Source organism: Coturnix japonica, chromosome 13, assembly GCF_054131305.1.
Source record: "Coturnix japonica strain WE chromosome 13, WE-NBRP24, whole genome shotgun sequence".
NCBI classification, from domain to species: domain Eukaryota; kingdom Metazoa; phylum Chordata; class Aves; order Galliformes; family Phasianidae; genus Coturnix; species Coturnix japonica.
The window spans coordinates 15,146,325-15,167,226 of record NC_140675.1 but is presented as its reverse complement, the minus strand read 5'-3'; the positions used below and the strand labels follow the sequence as shown (position 1 = coordinate 15,167,226).

At 38.9% G+C, this 20,902-nt stretch overlaps 1 protein-coding gene across 4 annotated transcripts in view; it reads left to right on the top strand.

Moving 5' to 3' along the window:
* Positions 1-20,902, top strand: part of MYH11 (myosin heavy chain 11) — a 49,310-nt gene that overhangs the window by 6,969 nt on the left and 21,439 nt on the right. For 3 of the 4 annotated variants that reach the window (XM_015876759.3, XM_085514142.1, XM_085514141.1), the window contains exons 3-9: positions 3,059-3,215; positions 9,601-9,628; positions 14,001-14,103; positions 15,844-15,864; positions 17,884-17,976; positions 18,696-18,759; positions 20,461-20,559. In XM_015876759.3, the coding sequence (XP_015732245.1) occupies positions 3,059-3,215; positions 9,601-9,628; positions 14,001-14,103; positions 15,844-15,864; positions 17,884-17,976; positions 18,696-18,759; positions 20,461-20,559 (565 nt within the window). The remainder of the gene's footprint in view (positions 1-3,058; positions 3,216-9,600; positions 9,629-14,000; positions 14,104-15,843; positions 15,865-17,883; positions 17,977-18,695; positions 18,760-20,460; positions 20,560-20,902) is intronic. The other variant, XM_085514140.1, reaches the window with a different exon arrangement.

The window sequence follows — 20,902 nt, the reverse complement described above, 5'->3', positions numbered from 1 at the left end:
TGGACAAGTTCTGGTTTGGTGGCTGCTTGAGTAAAACCATATGTTTGACAAAACGAAAAATCCCACTGAAATTCAATTGTGAATGCTCATATCCTTCAAAGATATGCATCTACTAGGGCTTTTTCCCCCCCCCCCCCCTTGTGGGTCAACCTGCAGATCAGAGAAGCCTGGGTAAATTCTAATCTCTCCTCATTCATGTGATACAGGGCCAAGATTTTTCTGCTTCCCATTTCACACAAGTGTGTTAACTTAATCATGTTTTGCCATTAAAATAATCTACATCAATAGTCATTGAATTATAAAAGAAGCCAGGAAATGTCCATGGGATTTAGCTGTTATCTTTGATTTTACATGGAGGATTCCTATGTTATGTTGTAGAGAAGAAACCAAATGATTCAATCCATGGAAATTTTACTTGCATGACAGACCACTAATGAGTGAAAGAAAGCACAGAGCTTATGTAACGTGGTTTTAGAAGCAGGAATAGAGGCCTCTTTACTTTGAAGAATGCTAAATTGGAAGGCAGGAAATGAAGAAAAGAGAAAAAAAAAAAAAAAGATTGTTATATACACTTAAACAAAAAAACCCCAACATTTAATTGTTATGCATAACTTAATAGAGCTAAAGCTGAAGATCTTTGCTTCAGGAATGTATTAAACGCATGTCATCAAGATGCCTTAAAGAAACTGGACCTTCCATATGGTATGGTTATAAACATATGGCTTTGTTCTCATCTACTTGCAAAACAAACTTTAAACGATCATTTCCTCTCTTTGCCTTGTCTGCCTACATTGCCTGCCTTGGAATCATACACATACAAAAAAACTTGACCTTACTGTTCTTCTCTTTCGAGCATCACTGATGCAAGTGGGGATTCCCAATTATGCTATAGAGAAAAAAAAAATTCAACAAGCTGAAACAAACAAAAAAGTATCAGAGCAAATCATCTGTCCTTAAAGTAAATGTTATTTAATCAGAGGAAATAAAGTGTGCAATAATTCAAGGTAACAATACACTGAAAGAACACCCTGACCTTTTTCTTTGATGGAGTTAAGAAAAAATGAATAAGAAGTGCTTTGCCACTAACATTTGTTTCACACTGCTGAGAACAAACAGAATCTGACTGGTCCAGACACTAATGAGATCAAAAATGACAGTATAAGCATCAATAAAATAGGAATTCAAGTCAATCTGAGAGCATAAACAAGTTTCTTGTACCTGCACTCATAGGCACTATTCATTCAGTCTTTGCTCAACGATGTAAAATTGTTTGTCTATAGAAAACAAACATAGATGTTAGAACCTGTGTGGGGATACCTTTGCCCAGATGTAGGCACTAACAACTCAGATGTATGTATTTCATAAGTCTCTAGTGACATCTAGACTTTGTATGATGCAAGTCAGGAAAATACCTAAAAATTTCAGGGAAGTGAGACCTAAGAAATGTCCAGAATTGAAAATCTATTATTTTACTTACTTGGATATTAGTAGTTGAGTAAATATAGCACATCAACTGAAAAAACACCTTATTATCCTTCCCTTAGGGGCCTACTGGTCATTCTGGCTTATGTAGGATATTTTAGTTTTAAGTGTATTGACCACGCAGCACTAAAGTTCATTTTAACACAATTAGCACAGTGTTTTGTCCTAAACTGTCATCAGTTAAAAGCCAGCACAGCAGTGATTTACTGCCCCCAAAGGTTTTAACTCAGGGACATCAGGAGCTAGTGAAGATGCAGTCACAATGCTGTAAAGGTAGGAAATGCCCCATGGACGCTTGGAGCACCCCAGATTTTCTCCCCAGTGCAGGGCACCCAACCTCTCCTCACCGCCAGGAGCTGATGGACGCTCTCACCCTGTTTGCTCAGTACCATATAAAGCCTCAGGCTGTGCCGAGACCACGTTGTGCCATTTCCTAATATGGTCAGGAAAGGGAAACCCCCGTGCCCAGATCCAAGCCTTTGAGATGGCATTTTACAGTCCTGTGCTACCCTGGTTCCTGTGGGGGAACTGAGGCAGCTTCAGCTGTCCTTAGACACAGCACTGAGGGTAGGGCAAGGCAGCACTGCGCAGTACAGTGCTCAGTCAGGAACTGGGGAAATCCAAACAACTTACGTCCAAGTCATAAAGGACAAATGTTCATTATTCCATTTGTTTCAGACTAGTGTCATTTCAAAAAATAGTTGCCATAGGCTGGTTTAAGGGCTGAAACTACCATTTATTTTTCTTTATTTATTTTTGTGTTTGTTTACATCGCTTACTTTTAGTAACTGTTGTAATATATGGCTCTTCATCTATTATCACTCACTAATATTTCCGTTCCCAGTTCAATAAGCTGGAGCTTCCTGAAACAAAGGATGTTTTTTAAACCTATCAGAACCTGGATAATAGCCATCAGCTGGTGGCCAGTGCTCTTGCTTGTTTATGCACACATTTTTACATGAATACCTTCAGTAAACTGAACACAGAAAACAGATTTTTCCTTGAATCTCTTTCAGGAACAGCAGCTCAGTGAAGGCATATGGCCGTTCTGATAAGAGATCTGTTTGGAACTGGAGTAATCTTTTTTCCAAAGACTCACATTAAACATTACTGCTATGTGGTGATTATATGCTCAACATAAACCCAAACTTCTGATCTATGATTTAAGAATTTGATACCTGCCTGGGCAAATAATATCCCAGCACACAAATACATGGGTAAAGGAACATTCTGAAGCATTATAGTCCATAGGTCATCACAAATAAAGGTGATCCACTACATACCAAAAACAAATGAAGTAAAAACATGTGAAGCATTGTATCAAAGCAGTGTTTCTACAAGCAGAAAATAAAATGATTTCTAATAAGGAAACTGACAGAAAATATGTAATTATTTATGCACTTGGAAGCTGCACTCACACATGTACATCCAGAAATTGCCACTTCATTTGTCATACTAAATCGAGAAAAATAATTGTTATTTGCTAAAATCCTGTTAGTTCAGCACATGCCTGTGTTTTCCAGCCTAGACATAGTACATGATATTAATTCCCCTTTTTACTTGAATTTCCTTGCAGACTTATTCAGGTCTCTTCTGCGTTGTGATAAACCCATACAAACAGCTGCCCATCTACTCAGAGAAGATTATTGACATGTACAAGGGAAAGAAGAGGCACGAGATGCCGCCCCACATCTATGCTATTGCGGACACAGCCTACAGGAGCATGCTGCAAGGTAGGCGAGTTCTTAGAAATCACTGCACCTTAACATGGGAGAAAACAACTTGCTGCTGCACGTGTGCTCCAGCAAGAAGCACGGTCAAAAGCTCTGATACTGAGGGAGACATGGGCTTTCAAGAAGTTTCGGAGGAATTCTTTGGCAGGAACGGCACTCCACAAACACTGACTCAAAAAGGAAAAACAATCCTTTTACCCATCTGTGTCGAGGCATGTGGGAAGGTTTCAAAGTTGAGCAAATAGTTTTGGCAAATACGGGCATGGAAAACGCTCCCTTTGCACCAGTGGAGACTATTCCAAAGTTAGCTGCTAAGGCTGTTGCATCGGTAGGCATTGCTCCTCGCTCTCTCCTAGTAAGCAGATTCAAATAACACTTTGGGGCTACTGTTAGTACAGTCTGATGCTTTGGAGTCTTGAGTTGAGATGTGCTCTGCTTTCTAATAGAACAGAAGTGGGAAAGCAGTCAGACCCCAAAACATACAAATGAAACCTTAGAAATAAGTAAGGAATTTCTGTATTGAATGCTGACAGGATAGGGGGATTTTGTCCTAAGGAAAGATCATTCGTTCAGAGATAAAAAAGCTACAGCAATGACCACAGAAGGCTGCAACATCTACAGAATGCAGGGACGTGACTGGCTGCCATCTCACAGGAGCCTCTGGTGCTCTGGGGAACCAGGAGGCTGCAGAACACTTTGAAATGTAAATCTCCATTTGAGGTCTGTTCCTGCAGTTCTGCCCTACAACTGTGGTTCAGCAAGATTTGCAAACTCATCCCTGAAGCTTCGGGCTGCCTTGTTTCAAGTTTAAGGATTTAAGGGTTTAGGGCTTATGGGTTTTTGGTCTGACAGAGGAAAAATGATTAACAGCATGTAGAAATGTCAGTTTAGCTGCTAGATAAATACCCAGCATTGACTTCATAGCAACGTTTATATACAAACAGAGAACAGCAATTGCTATGGAGATACTAATCCATTCAAAATCGTTTTACACTTTATCTAACCATGACCCTGGCACACATTGTGATCACAATGATTGCAGCACTCCTGTAGTTTGAATCTGAAAGAAATAAGTTGACTAGGTCTTAAGATCAGCCTGTTCAGAACATTGCAGATGGTTCATGTTGTTATAATTCAAGGCTCAGAGAAGACAAAATCTATGATAGGCCTCTGTGCTGTCTAATTTGACTGATACCTTTCAGACTTCTGCTGTCTTTAAATATCAACCAAATCTCTATTATTTTGGAACAAGCAGTACATACAGATACACACACCAGTGGTGATAGATATCAAAAGCATCAAAACAGGTCTTTTCTCCCCAAAAATGTCTTCAGTACTTAATGTACTAACTGCAGTGTTAACAAAATAACCCAGATAACAAAAATCACCTGAAGATCATTTACTTATCTAAGTTGATCAGCTAATTGTAACTTCGATTAGAATTACAGTGCAGCAAAGGAGGATCAATAAAGCATCAGTAACAGACATACTGAAATCAGACATTCCTCCTTATTGTAACAACAAAGACAGGTATATAAAAAATATTTAGGGTTGAGAAGAGAGGTTTAAGCTTTTAGGATAACATCATGCATTGAATCTCATATTTAATGGAGTCAAAGCTGAAAGAAACTTACTTGGTAGAAGCAGATCCCTGTAAGCTTCAGCCACGTATCTGCCTTGCAGGTCAGGCGTTGATCTCTGTGCTCTGCATGCAGCACTTCCCAGGGTTCTGAGCAGGCCCTTCAGTCAAAGCAGCCTTCTTTCCCCAAAGCATTTCAGCAGTAAGCCTCACTGGGGAACTATGCAAGAAGTTCAGCAGTACCCTTCTCATTCAGCACAGAACTCGGCCACTTGTCCCTATAAATGGGATGAGGGAAAAGTCAACTGGGAAAATGCTACAAGGTACCCACAGGGGAAAAGAAGGAATGTCGTACTGCATCTACTACCGAAAAATAACGATTGTTTCAGTATAGCAGTACATATGATTTTCCTTCTTAAGATGAAACTAGTATCAGTTCCCTGCCTGATCCCAAAAGCATAAAGACCTCTTTCACTCTTCCTCTCATCTGTTGTTCCTAAGGTGGCCTTGTGAAGCCATCTGAGCTTGATCACCCTTCGCTGCAGTCATTAACTACTTCTAGAACAGCCAGGCTTTAGCTGTGCCTCGCAGGCTGGGAGGAGGAGGCAGAACAAGTGGCTGCTTTCCTTTCTTTCTGTTCACTTTTTGGGTGCTTGGAATAACGTTCTGACTCCATCAATTCTTGATGAAACTTCATATGTATTTTCTGGAAGGAAACCTTCCTGACATGAAAGAGGAAGGGGAGAACAAATAGGGAGGAAGGGGAAAGAAAGGAGGAGGGAACAGACTATAAGTTGAACCTTTAAGAGGGGCACTTCCACTACCTCCTCCTAATCACACACAGTTGGCACAGCAGCCAAACCCTTCCCACAAGAACTCGCATCATGAGCCCAGGACACCCACGCTTTACTTGCTTATTTACTTGCACATGCAATTTTGGAGTCGCTCCGTCTCTGAAGAGGGCCCCAGCTGCCTTCAAAGCTGAGCTTTTGCTTGGAAAAACAGACTCATGTTTTGTGCATAAAACTAAACCAAAGCTTAATATAACTAGCAGTGTAGCCAAGTCGTATTCATGCTGAAGTGGTGAGCATGGGCATGAACATAATTGAGTGTGTGTGTGTTTGCATTACGTATAGATAGAGTATTTAATGGGTTTTCATAAACACATTTGTAAAGGGAGTATAAAGAGATACTCATGTTCATAAACAAAGTTGTTCTGGTAACAACACAGCCACTGTTAACAGAAATCAAATAATTGGATACCAGAGACAGTGATAGTAAAAAGTCCCTCCATGCCTCTTTACTGACCTCTGTACCCTGTGTTATGGATGCAGTTGCTTCTCCTTGCAGTTGCAATAGCACTGCACAGTTGCTATGCGAAGGGCTCAGCCTCCTCATTCCAGTACTCCCAGCACCAGTCTTCATTCAGACTTCACACAGAAATGGTCCAGCTTATAATCATTCCTTTTTGCTAGGTCCACTTTAGGGTGGGTTACTGCAGCCTGGCGTGCAGTGCGGCTGCACAAAGGCATGATGCAGCACAAGAGAGGGCACCATGGTCCAGGGCAGAGGAGCCAGAGATGGGTGGATGGATGGCTTCCACAGCACTGCCAGATTCCTGTGAGGATGGGTAATTCTGCTGTGTTCTGCCATTGTCTCTGCAGGTGGCAAACAGCAAATTAGTGATAAACAGCACAAATACAGAAAGTCAGGTTGTGTAGTAATAACAGAAGTATTTTTTCATGTGGAAGATTATGCTTTTATTAAATGCTCGGAATAATACTGAGAAGACATACCAAGGCTTTCTGCAACACCAAGAAACGTATCTATTTTCTGCAAAGCCATTTTTATGTAAACACTTTGTAAGCAAGCTTGAGTTAAAGATGGAAAAACAAACAACCTTGTAGCTACTGGGAGGTTTGGGAAGGAAGCACAGTTCCCAAGGTCCTAGAAAAGGAAGCTGAATGAAAACCCAGCTGTTTACTGTGTCCTTAGCAGGACCATACAGAAATGTCCCCTTTAGGCAGTACAGTTATTAACAAATGTAAAGAAGCAGTGAGTGTTGGAGCATGGCTTCAGTCTGTTCTTCCCTTTTATGGTAAAGCTGCCAGCTTGCTGCTTCATTGTGATAAACCATCTGATTTTGTTTGTGATTAAGCAGAACTAGCATGGCTATTGAGAATAGAGGGGCATATGATTCCTACAAGCATATACCCACCAGCATATTCCTACGCCTGGAGGTGGCTGGTGAAAAAGTGAAGTATATTCCAGAAAAATGAAGTCCATTTCAGGGTTAGGAAAGGTGGTGGATTTTAGACTGTGAAGTAGGTCTGTTTACTATTAAATATTTAAAAAATCTAAAATAAAAAATAAATAAGCAGGGCACAATCCTTCCTATAGAAAATAAAATATTTCAGAACAGAAATAGAAGCAATCAATATGGAGAGTCCAGGAAAACAAATAAGGCAGGAATTGAAGCTCAAGACAAAACAGAATAGGATTTGCTTTCCTCATTTCATCCTTACCTTTTCAATATGTTGAAGCTTTTGAAGGAAATAGAGCAATGTTGCGTATTCTCCCTCCATGAATGTGCATAGGCCAGTGTGTCAGTGGAAGGTTTTGCAGGTCAGAGTGCACGAGCAGCAGAGGGCTTATTACTGCAGGACTTCATAAGGCTGCCAAGTGCTTGGGGCATTAGAAGGGGATAAGTCCAGTGACCAAGCATGCTGTCTTTTCCTCCTGCTTCCTCACAGACTTCTACAAGAAAGCCACAGGGCTGCCCACTTACAGGGAACAATTGGATTGCACAGATGCGATCTTAGAAGCCATTCAGGATTACATGGAAAAGATGAAAAAAACCCAAACAAATAGTTTTGCTTTTCCCTCCAAGAACTCCCAGCATCCTTAGGCAAACTGCTATCAGAGTCACAAAGTGCACGTGCACAAATGCCTGTGGTGCTCCTCTGTATAAGACACCATCAGGAGGGGTCCATCACTTACTGGGGAGGGAAAGAGGTGCAACAACAGGCAGAGAAATAAAAAAAATACTTGGCTTGCAGGAATATTACTTTTTCAAATGTCCCCTGAGCTCAGAATTTCCACTGGCAACTCTGTATCAAGGAGTCACTTTTATTTTCTTTATGATATTTATGGGTTTGTGATGTAATATCAATATATGCCAATGGTTTCTATTTACACAACAGTGTATTTTTAGCAAAAATTCTACCGCGTTCTCATTTTTTTTAATATTAAAGAAAGCCAAGTTCAGTATCCTGCAGTGAAAAATAAACGCAGCGCACAACTCCCCTCCTCCAAAATGTGTACGTGGAAGCATCCTGCGGTGTTGACAAATACCTCCAACAGCAACGTAATGATTCATTTTGTACCAGTTTACCAACTAAAGCAGTTAAGTGGTGCCATTTTCTGAGCAAGGGATCAGTGAAGCAGTTGATGTTAAAACGTTGGTTTGAACATTAATAAAATACAGTTAGAAAATACGACTATTTAATATCAATCCAGGCCAAAGCAGAATCCACTACTGCTTTTCCTGGGCTGGCTGTTGTCCAGAAAGCAATTACAACTTGTAATCTTAATAGGCTGAATTTATCTATATTATCCTTGTGCAGTACAGAAAGCTTATTTATCTCATGCCATTTATTACGTGCAAGGTCAGTGATAAGGGTGAGCAACCAGAGAGGTAGCCCTGCAAGTCATCCAACTCACAAAATAAAATGAGGAAAGGGTTTGTGTCTTAGCCTCTGCCCAGAAGCTTCACTGGTCTAATGCTCACTCCTACACTCACAGTGTAGGAGGCAGTTTGAGGCAGCCTCTTGCAAAGAAGGGCCAGTTTCAATGTGGTGGAAGTTGCTCATAGCCTTAATCAAGTCTACTTGCAAATACGACTGAGGTTGGGGACACCACACCTTTCTGAATAGCCTCTTCTGGTGCTAAACTGAACATTTCCACAGTTTTAAAAGAGGGTTTTACTTCAGAACTGATAGCAACAAACATGCTAAACACACATCTTGCCATAGAGGCCAATTGTAAAGCCTGTCAGTATCACAGACTTTTCTGGAAGTCTTCTTTCAGTGGAGCTTTGGGAAATACGTTAGTGTTATGGAGCACATTATGAAACCTCAGTGTGTGTTCACTATCACAGCCTAAAGTCCTGAGATCAGGTAGAAAATTCTGTGCAAAACTTCTGAAGGGAAAAAGAAACTCCAAGTTTATAAAAAGGGAGATGCATGACGAGATGTGCTTCTAAACCATGCTGCAACATGATGGTGCATTGGACTGCAGCACAGAAACCTCTTACATGCCTTACACAGTAGAAATGGAGATTTCTATTTGGACTGCCTTGCTTTCAAAATCTAATGACCATTGTAAAATGTCTTCATTTTTGATGCCTTATCTGTCCAGACTTTGAAGTGGGCTGCCAGCCATATTTCATAAGCATAATAATAACTCGAGTTTCAGACTTGAAATTATCAATTATAATCTTCTTATAGGGAGTCTGATCTTCTTGCTGTCCTCATTATAGTTCATCTCTCATGGAATTTACGAAAAAATATTTTTGAACTCCTAACCTTTTGTTCATTTTTTGGTACAAAATATTTCCATTAGAGATGCTTATTTAAATATGTTGGCAAATGAAATAAGATGTGAACCCTGTACTTTTGACTAATTGTGAATTGTCAGGTTTTGAAAGGTCTAGATTGCTCAATGTAAGTCATTGTAAATGTAAGTACTTCTGTCAGGACTGAGCTATTCTCCCTAATTAATGGATTTTTTTTTCTTTATTCACAGACCGAGAAGACCAGTCTATCCTGTGCACGTAAGTAAACAGTTGTTTTGTTATATCTCAACATTACAATTACAATGTTATCTAGAATCAATTCAAATTCTGATGGAAATGATATATTCTCACCTTTAAAGAGCTTGACCTGCAGTCCTAGTAGATTTGCCTGTTGACAAAATAAGAAGAAATTATCAGTGCCATAATATGTCTTCAGTGCACAAAGTTCTCAGTTTAAACTGACTTTGAATTCAGAATTTACGACAAGCAGTTGGGTACTATAACCATAAAGGGAGAACTAGAAATTAAGAGGTCCCTTAAGGAAACTGAGAAAAATGAGGAGCATGGAGAATTCTGGATATTAACTGGACTGCTTTTCATTCCAGCCTGTCAGTAACCTACTGTCATATCTACTTTTTTTTAATGCATGCATTTAGATTGATTAGCTTCTATCAAAATGTACAGAGCAGGGTACTCTTTGCACTTGATTTGGTACAGCAACAGACAAAATTCGGGGTTAGGCAGTGACCATCCTCTCCTATCGCTTTTGTGGCAAACACTCCAGAGCCTCACTTGGCTTCATTACCTCCCCCTACTTTCTCTCCTGATACATGTCAAGCAGCAGTCACCCAACACATCTTCAAATTGCAAAGACTTGTTAGGCAAAACCTCCTCTGCAAGAAAGCTAAACTCATTTCTTTCCCAGCACACTAAATCTCAAAGGCTGGAGCTGGCAAGCAACGCTGTCTGGCCCTTCTCCCGCGTGGTTATCTTGTGTAGCTTTAGACCTGGGGTGGAGCTTGGTGCCAAATCAGTTCAGTCTCTTGGGATTTTTTTGTAAATAAACTTAGTAGGATCAGTGGGCTGGCTTCTGAGCGAGGTCTGTTTGGGGATTCAGCCGGTCTAGGACAAAGATTTTCATTATCTTTGTACATCTCATACTGCAGGATGAAGCCTGCCAAGCCCTAATGTGATTTGGAGCACCTCATTGACTGCTATGTTCACAGAGGCTTCCCGCAGTGCCAGAGTAGCCAGATTAAGGGATGTGTGAATGGTCAATTTTTGTGGTTCATTGCTTGATGAAACAAATGCTGGAAATAAATCCTGCTGTTACTTTTTAGATGCGTCCAAAAGTGGAATTAAGCTAAGTCTTATATCATAATATTAATACAGAAAGCTTTCAAGTTTTCAACAAAATCCAGTTTTTTAACTATCTTTTCCCCAAATGCAGCAGTCCTACTTACACCCCAGGTTCACTCCACAGCAGTGCGGTCAGCTTCCCACTCTTACTTTGTGCTAATTTGGAAACCCAATCGAACTGAGATGATTTTCATTTAAGGTGAAGACAATGGAGTTGTGGAGGATTGAGTAGCACTACATAAGTGTGCTTGTATGCTTTAAATCCATTGCTGAGTTACTAAAAATAAAAATTAAAAATAAAATAAATTAAAAAATGCCTGGGCAAGAAATGAAGGAGGAATACATTTAAAATATGTCACACAATGAGAGAGCATTGTTTTGTGTTCTTTTTTAGCTTAGCAAGCCTATAAGCCTAGTCTATCTTCTTACTCTGGGAAAACAAAGCAGTTTCTCAGGATGAAAATATGTATGGGAAGACAATTAAGTACCATTGGACTGATCACAGCTGTGCAACAATTACTGCTTTTCCTCTCTTTGTTTTTGCATTGCCCACCTGAGCTGGGTGAAAAGAAGTGCACTTGCAGTAAATGTCCTGCTTCTAAGTATGGCAGCAATGATTTGAGATACTTCAGTTAAATGATCTGTCTGCTCCCCAAAATGATGAAGTAATAGGCTGCGTATAGTGCACTCCTCACTTGGAACTTGATTAGGGGTACAGGTTGAGGAACTCGGACAACCAGAAGATGCCTCCTGGGAGGAACCCCATTGTGTGTATGGTCCATGCCACAGTCATGATCCTTGCAAGAACCTTCTGTAACAAATGAGTCACTGAGACTAAAGAGGGCATGTAGATTCAAAACAGATGGGATTCTTCTTACCACCTCACAATAAAACTTGCTTCTGCCATCCTAGAAGTGATGGTTCTTCAAGAAAGATGCTGAGGAAAAAAAGCAGCACGACCAGTTCTGCTGCAGCTCAATAGCTCTGGGAAAAATTCAATTCACCTATGACCTCAACTGAGTCACATGCTCTCCTCCTCTTAGGCTTTTCCCCTTGTAAGCTTCTTGATGTTTAAAGGTACTGAACCTGATTCAGCTATTCCTCTTCATTAATTACTCTTCAAACACATGGCATTTTATCACTGAGATGAAGTCTACACTTTGTCATACAGCTCTTCTGCATCCTTCAGAGTAATGCTGTTTAATGAGTGCTTGTTTATTGGACTTGTGTATTGTCAGGGACATTTAAAAGTGATTTGATATGTTGAAAAATTACAAGTATTCACCAGCAATGAAAGTGATACTTCATTACTTGATTTTTTTTTCATCCTTATAGCTGTGAGATCCCATCTGTTTTCCATTTCATGTTGAACAATTTGTTATTGTCCACTTCAAAAGGAATTTAAAAGCTCAAAAAGAATAGCTGCAGAAAATAGAAAAACCCTCAAACTGTGCAGGAGCAAAGAGTTAAGGAAAAGCGAGCACAGAACAAAATGTTAAGTAACTAAAGCATTACAGTATGGTAGGATAATTACAAGTAAAATGATGCCTTATATGGTAATACTCACAGGCATTCAGGGAAAAGCCAAATGATGGGCACCATTGCCCTGGGAGAAAGGAAATGCAATTCATGTAGTGATGAACTACAAATAACCTTTAATAAAACAGAATAGTTCAAAGCCTAGAGTTTGTTTGAAGAATGCTTTTATTTTTTTCCAAAGTATCAGGGATGCAAGGTAGATTTATTTGAAAACTTTGTACGCGTATGTCTTCAAATTGGTGTGCTTGGTTTGGAATTGTTCCCAGAACACTTAATTTTTATCAATAAAACATGGAAATGTTTTAGCACTGAAGTCCAGGGCAGGGATGGATCCAACCTCTAAACTGTGCAAATTAACCCAGGTCTTGTGAAAGGGAACCATCTCAATTATTTCTGGTTAAAACTCTGAACGTTCCTCATTGTGATGTGCATCAGGCAGAAATTGTTTCTGGCTTCCTAAGGTTTACATCAATGTCATCTCAATTTAAAAGTTCTTCCCAGCATTTACTCTCATTTTTTTAATGTCCATTTTTCACTAGTCCCTTGGTAGGAAAAATTAACTCCTCTATTTCCTAATTAGGAAATGAAACACAACTGCAGTGGATCCAGCTAAACAAATTCAGTTTCAGAAGAGCTGACAAATATCTGTGGGACTTTTGCATGTATTGTTCTTTTTATTTTAAAATCCATTTTAATTTAAATCAAAAGACAAAGAGGTCTGACTTCCATATAGACTCTTGTCCTCACAAGATAGAGTCAAAAAGCTAAATTACTATATCCATACCCACTTTTGTGCCTTTTTTGACTGTTGATGCAGGACAATATAAAAACATTCTAGTCCATATCATCATTGGAGTCAAAGGTATCTAGCAGAACTGAAATGATAAAATGTGACAAAGAGGGAAGAGTAGGCTGGAAATGTTCTTATTTCTGAGTAAAGACTGTAAATACGGTCCTTGTTCCTGTACTTTGAAAACTAGCATTTTGCTTTATAAAAAGACTTGGAAGATGTAAATAAACTTAAATGTGGAAGTCCTTTGGGAGGTGGAAAGTTACCACTGCATTCTTGCTTACCAAGAGACAGAGCACAGCCAGGATGGCAGTTCTGCTGGTCAGAAATGTCTCTATATGTCTCTATATGTCCCTGTATGTCCCTGCTGTCCTGTTAGCAGGGATGCCTCCAGCAGTGCCAGCTCTGGTCCCATTGAATTCATAGAAAGTTTGAACACGGAGGTCAGATAATAATACAATGCAGTATAATTCCCTTATTCACCAGCATTGATATAACTTGCTTTAATGCCAGAATTTTGGTAGAGAAAACTACTATGTTCTTGTTGATAGCTTTTCTTATTCTTGTACCACACCATAGTTAATGTTGGTTTGGATTTTTTATTTTTATTTTTTTTGTTCTTAAACTATGAGCAGAATCCCTGCCAGCCTCAGTTCTCATAAATGTTCAGGCACTGCCAAAGCAAGATGAGCTGCCATAAAAAATGCTTTACAATTGCCTTAAATGGCCCAGTGTCCAGTCAAAACACGAATGGGACAGAGATACATCTCTGATACTGCGTTCTTTGCATGCTAAAGTCAGGTGGATTTAGAGAGACTGTGTTCTGGGATATATACAGAGCCAGGCAGATTCCAGTCTTGTTTTTATACATGACATACATCATATGGCAGAAGGAGTTCAACAGTTACCTACCTTTCTTTGTGTTATCTTCTTTCCCCTCAGAGGTGAATCTGGTGCTGGCAAGACAGAGAACACCAAAAAGGTCATTCAGTACCTGGCCGTTGTTGCTTCATCACATAAGGGCAAAAAGGACACCAGCATCACTGTGAGTGAGCTCTTTTGTATTCAACTCTTCTTTTTGACTACTGGGACTGTATTGAGCTTATTCCTAACAGCAATTCAATGTCTGTGGCTTGCCAAATAGTCGACATATTAAGAGTACACAATTAGGTCACAGCCCTCTGTTTATGGAAAAGAAAATCTTTTGTTTGACATTGTCTTAGGCATCAAATCAGAATGCACTTTGTTAGAAGGGAAATATTCATAGCTTTCTATATGCATAGCACCTATTTATATCATAACATGAAAGATTTAAATTCTGCAAGGGCTTGGGTCATTACTCTACCCTCAGCCCCTTGAAAACAAGAAGTTTGGAAAAAGCTTTTAACTAAAACATTATCCTACTGTATCATGAAAAATGTATATCAACTTTTAAACTCCTAAAGTATTGAATGCCTTTGTAAGCAGGCATATTTTCTTGCAAAGCAGCAGAGTTCCAAAATGTAACCTATTACTTCTTTTTGCTCCTTTAACACAGAAAAAATTTGAAATGCAGATTTTAAATAAAGAACTTGGTTTCTTCAAAATTTGTTTCTTCAAAACCTTCTCTTCATGATTAAAGTTCATCATTTTGCTCTGAACTGTAATATTAGCTTATGCCAACGCAGTTCTCTGAGACATTGGTGTGGCTGAAGCTCTCACCTGTCTTTGCTGCTTTCATTGATGCAACTCCAGGTCCTGAGTCATTTCCAACCCATTTTATGCTACTCAAATACTCCTGGGGGGGGAATAGAAAAAGAAGTAGCAATTTACTTTTATGACAAAAAGAGCTTAATTAAGGGAGAGATGTCAGTGTGTCCCAAGTGCAAGTCTGAGTGAATAATAAGGAATTAGCAACGTAGTGCAAAACAAGTAAAAACCTCACAACCGCATCTGCTGAGTCTTGTCTGTGCTATACGTCTACAGTTAGAAAGCTCCAAAGCCCTGCCTGGCCTCTTCCAACGTGAATAATTGTAGTGCTTCAGGGAAGGGGAAGAAGTAGATGTCACCTAGGGGCAGTACTTTCTAGAAATCCTTCATTCAAGTTGTTGGAAACATTCCATTACCAAAGGCAGAGTTTTCCTCTGTTGAATGTTTATGATAAAAAACACAAAACAAAACTTATTTCATCCAACTGAGTCCTTCTCAGTGGCTGGGGGAAATGAGCTTGTGGTTTCAGGGCCATTCCTACTGAGTATGTAACTGTAGTTGCAGCTCACTCCTCTAGGGAATTACATGAGTCTCAGGATTAAACTGGCTCCAAGGCAGGCGCAAAGATAAACTCCCACCAGATGAAGGTTGAGAGAAAGTCTCAGAACCTCTTCTATAGTATGTTTACAAGTAGTAATTCAGTTCCTGGGGCTACTGACACTGCAATTTCAGTCATTAAAGAAACAATCAATAGCAAAATGCCTCCACCGCACCAGGGAAGAGCTGGGGATTTACCATAGAAATATCTATCCCTATCTGCCTGGTGCTGGGAGACTGACCTGGGACTGAATCCAAATCCCATCCCTTTGCTTCAGGTCTTTTTTTCTTTTTTCTTTCTTATAATTCAGTTAAAATACTCCAATACACGACTTGTATTTGTACTCTTGGTATGTCTGCAATAGATTGTTTTCATTTGTTTTTCTGGTTTATTTGCATGGAAACTGTATTGGTTATTTTAATACAGGAAAAACGATAAAAATGTCTGTGTAATGGAAATGATACTGACACTTGTTTTATACCACATTATTCAATACAGCAAGGTCCATCTTTTTCTTACGTGAGTAACTTAGACTGTTTGATGTGTGTTTAAGGCACTGAGTGTAGATCTGCATGCTATTGTTGCACCTCAAAAAATTTAAGAGAGATTTTGTTGAAATATGTTGTATGATATGATGAAAAGCAACAATAGCGCCAAAATGCTCTCACAAATCAACCCTAACTGTGTCAGGCTCCATGGTGATGAATGAGGTCTGACACAGGCAGGGTCATCTCTCAAATATCACTCTCTTCTATATGTGTGTGTTTAAATTGCCATAGTTTGAATGAAATTTCCCACGATCCTGAAAGAGTCACTCAGCCTGAAATTGAGCAACGTGATTTCTGAATGAAAATACCTAAATGTTTTCCATACTTCAGGTTGAACTTTCTAGGACTGTTGTGAAATAATTCCTAAAACTCACGATGTTGATTGATTTGTTTGGCTGCATGCTTTCCATTTGATATTGCTTACAATTTTACGTTTTCATGTAACTGTTGAGGACTGTTCACATCTGCAAAGGTTAGCATGCTCCTAGCTTGCTGCTGTAATGTGTAACAGAGCAGTTCCCACTGCAGCGTGTGTCTGCAGGTATGTCATGGCAGTTTGTATCAGGCCCTCGTGGGTCCTCCTGCACTGTGGTGTGCCATCCAGCATATCAGTACTTTGGGAATGCAGGCACATTTGCTGGCATATACTGTTCATTTGTATGCCAGGCACTTTCTTGCATTACCCTTTTCCCCCCATTCTGATTGCTGGTTCTCAGACTTCAGCGACAACAAAGTGTTGCCCTTTAAATTTATTACTTCATTTGACATGCTCTCTGCTGGCCCGAACAATGCCATGGAGTTCAGTGGACTTTCTTCATGGCTTAGCTCTCCAAACATTTATACTCTTGGGAAGGTCCTCATTCTTCTGTCATTTGGCCATGTAGATAAGGTTAGCCATTTATTAAGAAACTCTTGGGTTTTTTATTATATTTTTGAGGTAACGCCCATCATTCTCATATAAATTACAAGAAATTCAGAAATGGCATTTAGAAAGTTACCAGTTTTGCACCCTAATTGGGAAGAACTGTCACTTTCCAAATTATTGCCTCTGGATTCAACTTAAATATTGACTCATTTTCATATTAGAATGATTTAAATTGTATCATGTTATCTGTCAAGGACTTTTTCCTGCTGTTATTCAGCATGAGTTATTTAAAATGGGGCATGCTACTGTAAAGTAGTCTGCAAATAGGATGAGAAGAAGCAAATGTGAAAGTAATTTCATAGCACAGAGCTAAATGAAAAGTAAAAAAACCTATCAAACCACCTTAATAAGCAAAGACTTTTTTTTCAGCTTCATTGGTTTGTTTAGAAATAGGAATATTAAATGCATGCTCATTTCATTGCATGATGTGTTTCCACTGGCAATTACCAAGCACAATTAACAACATAATAAAAGGTTTGTGTGTTTGCATGAGAATTCATTATCTTAGTTTGAAATAAATCAATGCACTTCCATTTTTAACCTAAATAGCCTTGCATGGATCATTATTAATAGACTTGGTGAAATCTGCTTTGTAGCTTTGTGCTTCATTACATTAAAATGATTCTCGGCAAGTTATTCTAATTACATTGTCATTTGCTAGCAAAGGATCTCGATTAACTAACTTGAAAAAGATATGCTAGAGGTTCCTTTAAGAAAATCTCTTTAAAGCTACATTAATCTGAATACAAATATGTATAATTTGCCAATGAATGACCCTCTTATTAAGAAAGACCAGTCATGATGCTAAACAGATTAATAGACTTTGCTCTGCCACAGGCAACAGAGCTGGAAAAGGGTCATGTATACAGGACAGCAGTTGACTGCACAGATATATAAACAGAAAGATTAACAGGGAATGAAAACAAATCCACAAGCAGTGCAGTCTTCAAAAAAAAAGTTAGAGGCTTAAATTATCTTTCTCCACATTTTTCTCCAGTGTACATGTACTGTTTTTAAATATCTGATTATAAAGTTCAGGGTTAACTGAGTCTGAATGAATTTTAGGGTGAGCTGGAAAAACAGCTTCTACAGGCAAACCCTATTCTTGAAGCTTTTGGAAATGCCAAAACTGTGAAGAATGACAACTCCTCCAGATTTGTAAGTAGGAGAAATCCATTCGGGTCTACACCATTCTTTAAATCAGTGTACAGAGGGGCCCTTTTACCTACAGTACTTCTGTCTAAAAAGCTTCTCTAAACCAATCCCTTTAAAATATTGTTTAGAATTTCTCTCTGAAACAGGAACTTGGCCTTTTACAAGGCTAAAAATCAATCTCAGACTGGACGGTACCATTGTGCTCTCACAGTTCATTGGTCTATGTGTGGTCTTGTAAAGTCAACTACTGCTCTAGAAATTCAAAAAGAAAATCTGTACTTCCTTTTTCTCTGCACCATTGTTGAGCATGCATCTTGTTGGAAGGCATTCCTGTTCTTTAGCAAGAGTTGTTAATGACTTAAATGAAAGACAAGAGAAAAAGCTTCTCATATGGATTCACATTAGAGTAACAGTAAATGGGAGCTGTAACTATTTGATGCTACTTTTTGTTGGGAGTGTTGGCAGATGTTCTTTTTTCCTGCAGGCCCTTAACTCCTACCTCTGCTAACTCTCTGCAGAGGGATCCCTCAGATCTAATGCTACTCCCACATTGACCACTGTCAGAGTTAATTTCAGCCTGGTTGTCCTGACAGGACAGAATTGAGCATGTTACTCTTAAGAGGATAATGTACATGTCCCACTGAACAGCCTACACACTAATGTTGTAAAACCCAACATAACCTAAAAGAACAGCCCAACCTAGGTCTTCTTTTCCTTCGCAGGGCAAATTTATCCGCATCAACTTTGATGTGACAGGCTACATTGTCGGAGCAAACATAGAGACTTGTATCCTTTTCTGTGAACAGCACTGGAAGCTAACTAGGGTTAGCAGAAGGAAGAAAGATAAACAAGCTCCACTGCATGTCTAAGAAAGGCAAATAACACTGAGGCTGGTATAAACAAAGATGGAGGGAAGTGGTTCCATTTATGCCGGTACCAGATTCTCAGTTTGTCTTATGCTTATGTTTTCAGATCTCTTTTCTCATCTATAGGAAAGTCTGCTGTTCTCCACATACAGCTTCAGAAAGTGGAGGAGATTGATTTGTGGTTGAGGTTGCATGTGATCTTGAGAGCTATGCAGTTGTTTTGGTTCACATTGGTGTGAACCATGCACGGGTTAATCCAGTTCCCTGTCATTTAGGTTTCCAAATATAAAAAGATTTGAAACTCTCCTGTTTCTCATCAGTGACGTTACAGAATCTTTGAGGAGAAAAAAAAAGAAAGAAAGAAAAAGGTCTGAGAATGTGGCATTATCACTACAGTTTATCCAGGAGCTCAGGGAATGTTTCCCTTTTCTCAAGACCAGGTTTGGCATTCCTGCAAAAATTATTTATGCTGCACTGAGATAGATGGATTTCAATAAATAGGATGGAGAATGACCTGCTGAGGGAGAATTCCATATGATAACACAGTTTAATAGTTTATGACTGCAGCATATAAGGGCATTTTAATAAAAGTAATATACTTTTCCCTACCCCTCTTAGAACTTGATAGTAGTAAAAATAAAGGAGACAGGAAAAGCTAAATAACGTGTTGCAGCCAGAAGAGCTGTCTTTGGATGCTCTGTAGTTCCTGGTCATTCAAGTGACATACGTAGAGCCATGTATCGTTAGCTCTGATGCGAATTTTTTCCAGGAATAAAGTAAAAGTATTTCAGAGAAATTCAACTTAAGGCTGACTTTACATGGCAAGTACCAATGCCTCTTCTCTGGGTTATGTTTATGAGATAGTGTACAAATGGATATGCAACTAAATTCCTCAGTGCTGCATTGCTCATCGTCACAAAGAGGAGCTGCTTGCTCCAATAAATGAGGAGAAATAAACATACAGCTAAAAGAAGGACCTTATCTGTTGAATGTAACATCAAACAACAAACAGTTTAGCTTTCCGCACTTATTTTGAGAAGTGACCCACAGAGAAAAAATGGACTTTATTTTTTCAAGTCTTATCTGAATTTTTATCTATGGCATTATATCATTTGAAGTGTAAACTGGTGACTGATGTCAAAATACTTAACACTGCTGTCAAGTACATTTTTAGTATTTTAGTCATAAAAATAGACAATAAATAAAGTTTGCTTTTACTGCTTCTATAGCTACAATACCGGCCTCAAAAAAATTCTTTTAGAAGTCCCACTCAATGATGAAAGGATCGTATTTGTACCTAATTTTAAAAGTGAAGTGAATGTTGTTATGAATACCATTGTTATATGTTTAACTTTAGAAGCATTTATGAGTATTGCAGAGCTTACTATCATCATTGCCAGCTTTTATCATACAGTAAGAGGTTGGAAATTGATCTATTCCTCATGGTGATAATTAAATCAGTACTAGTGATCCCAACACAAAATTAAAATCAAATTCATTTTAGATAAGGTCATGGCAAAAATTTAAGCAATGCTGGTGATAGTTCTGAGTCTTAAGGCACAACTATGGAAGGACTGGAATATGTTTGTTTGTTTGTTTTTTTAACATACTTGACAAACAGATTTGCTTGAAAAATCCCGTGCTATTCGTCAGGCTAAAGATGAGCGAACATTTCATATCTTTTACTATTTGATTGCTGGAGCTTCTGAACAAATGAGAAGTAAGTTACATGCTAACGATTCTTACATCTCATTTTACAGTGTGAAGAATAGCATACCTATGTGGTTTATCTTAATATCTTACAGAGAATGTTATCCAAACCTTTTGATAAATAAACAGCTCTTTAGCCATAGAAAATAATTATCTTAAGTGAACTGTGTGTCAACTTGTGTCTCTGCTTAAGTCAGGTGGTTTACCATTTATAGGATTTTTCAATTGATGGGAGATACAAACTTATTCATCTTGAACGATATCAAGATGAACATGGAGGAGTTGTGTATTATTACTTTTTTTTACACCCATGCAAAAAATGGGGGTTCTGAATATAATTATTGGCTAGAATT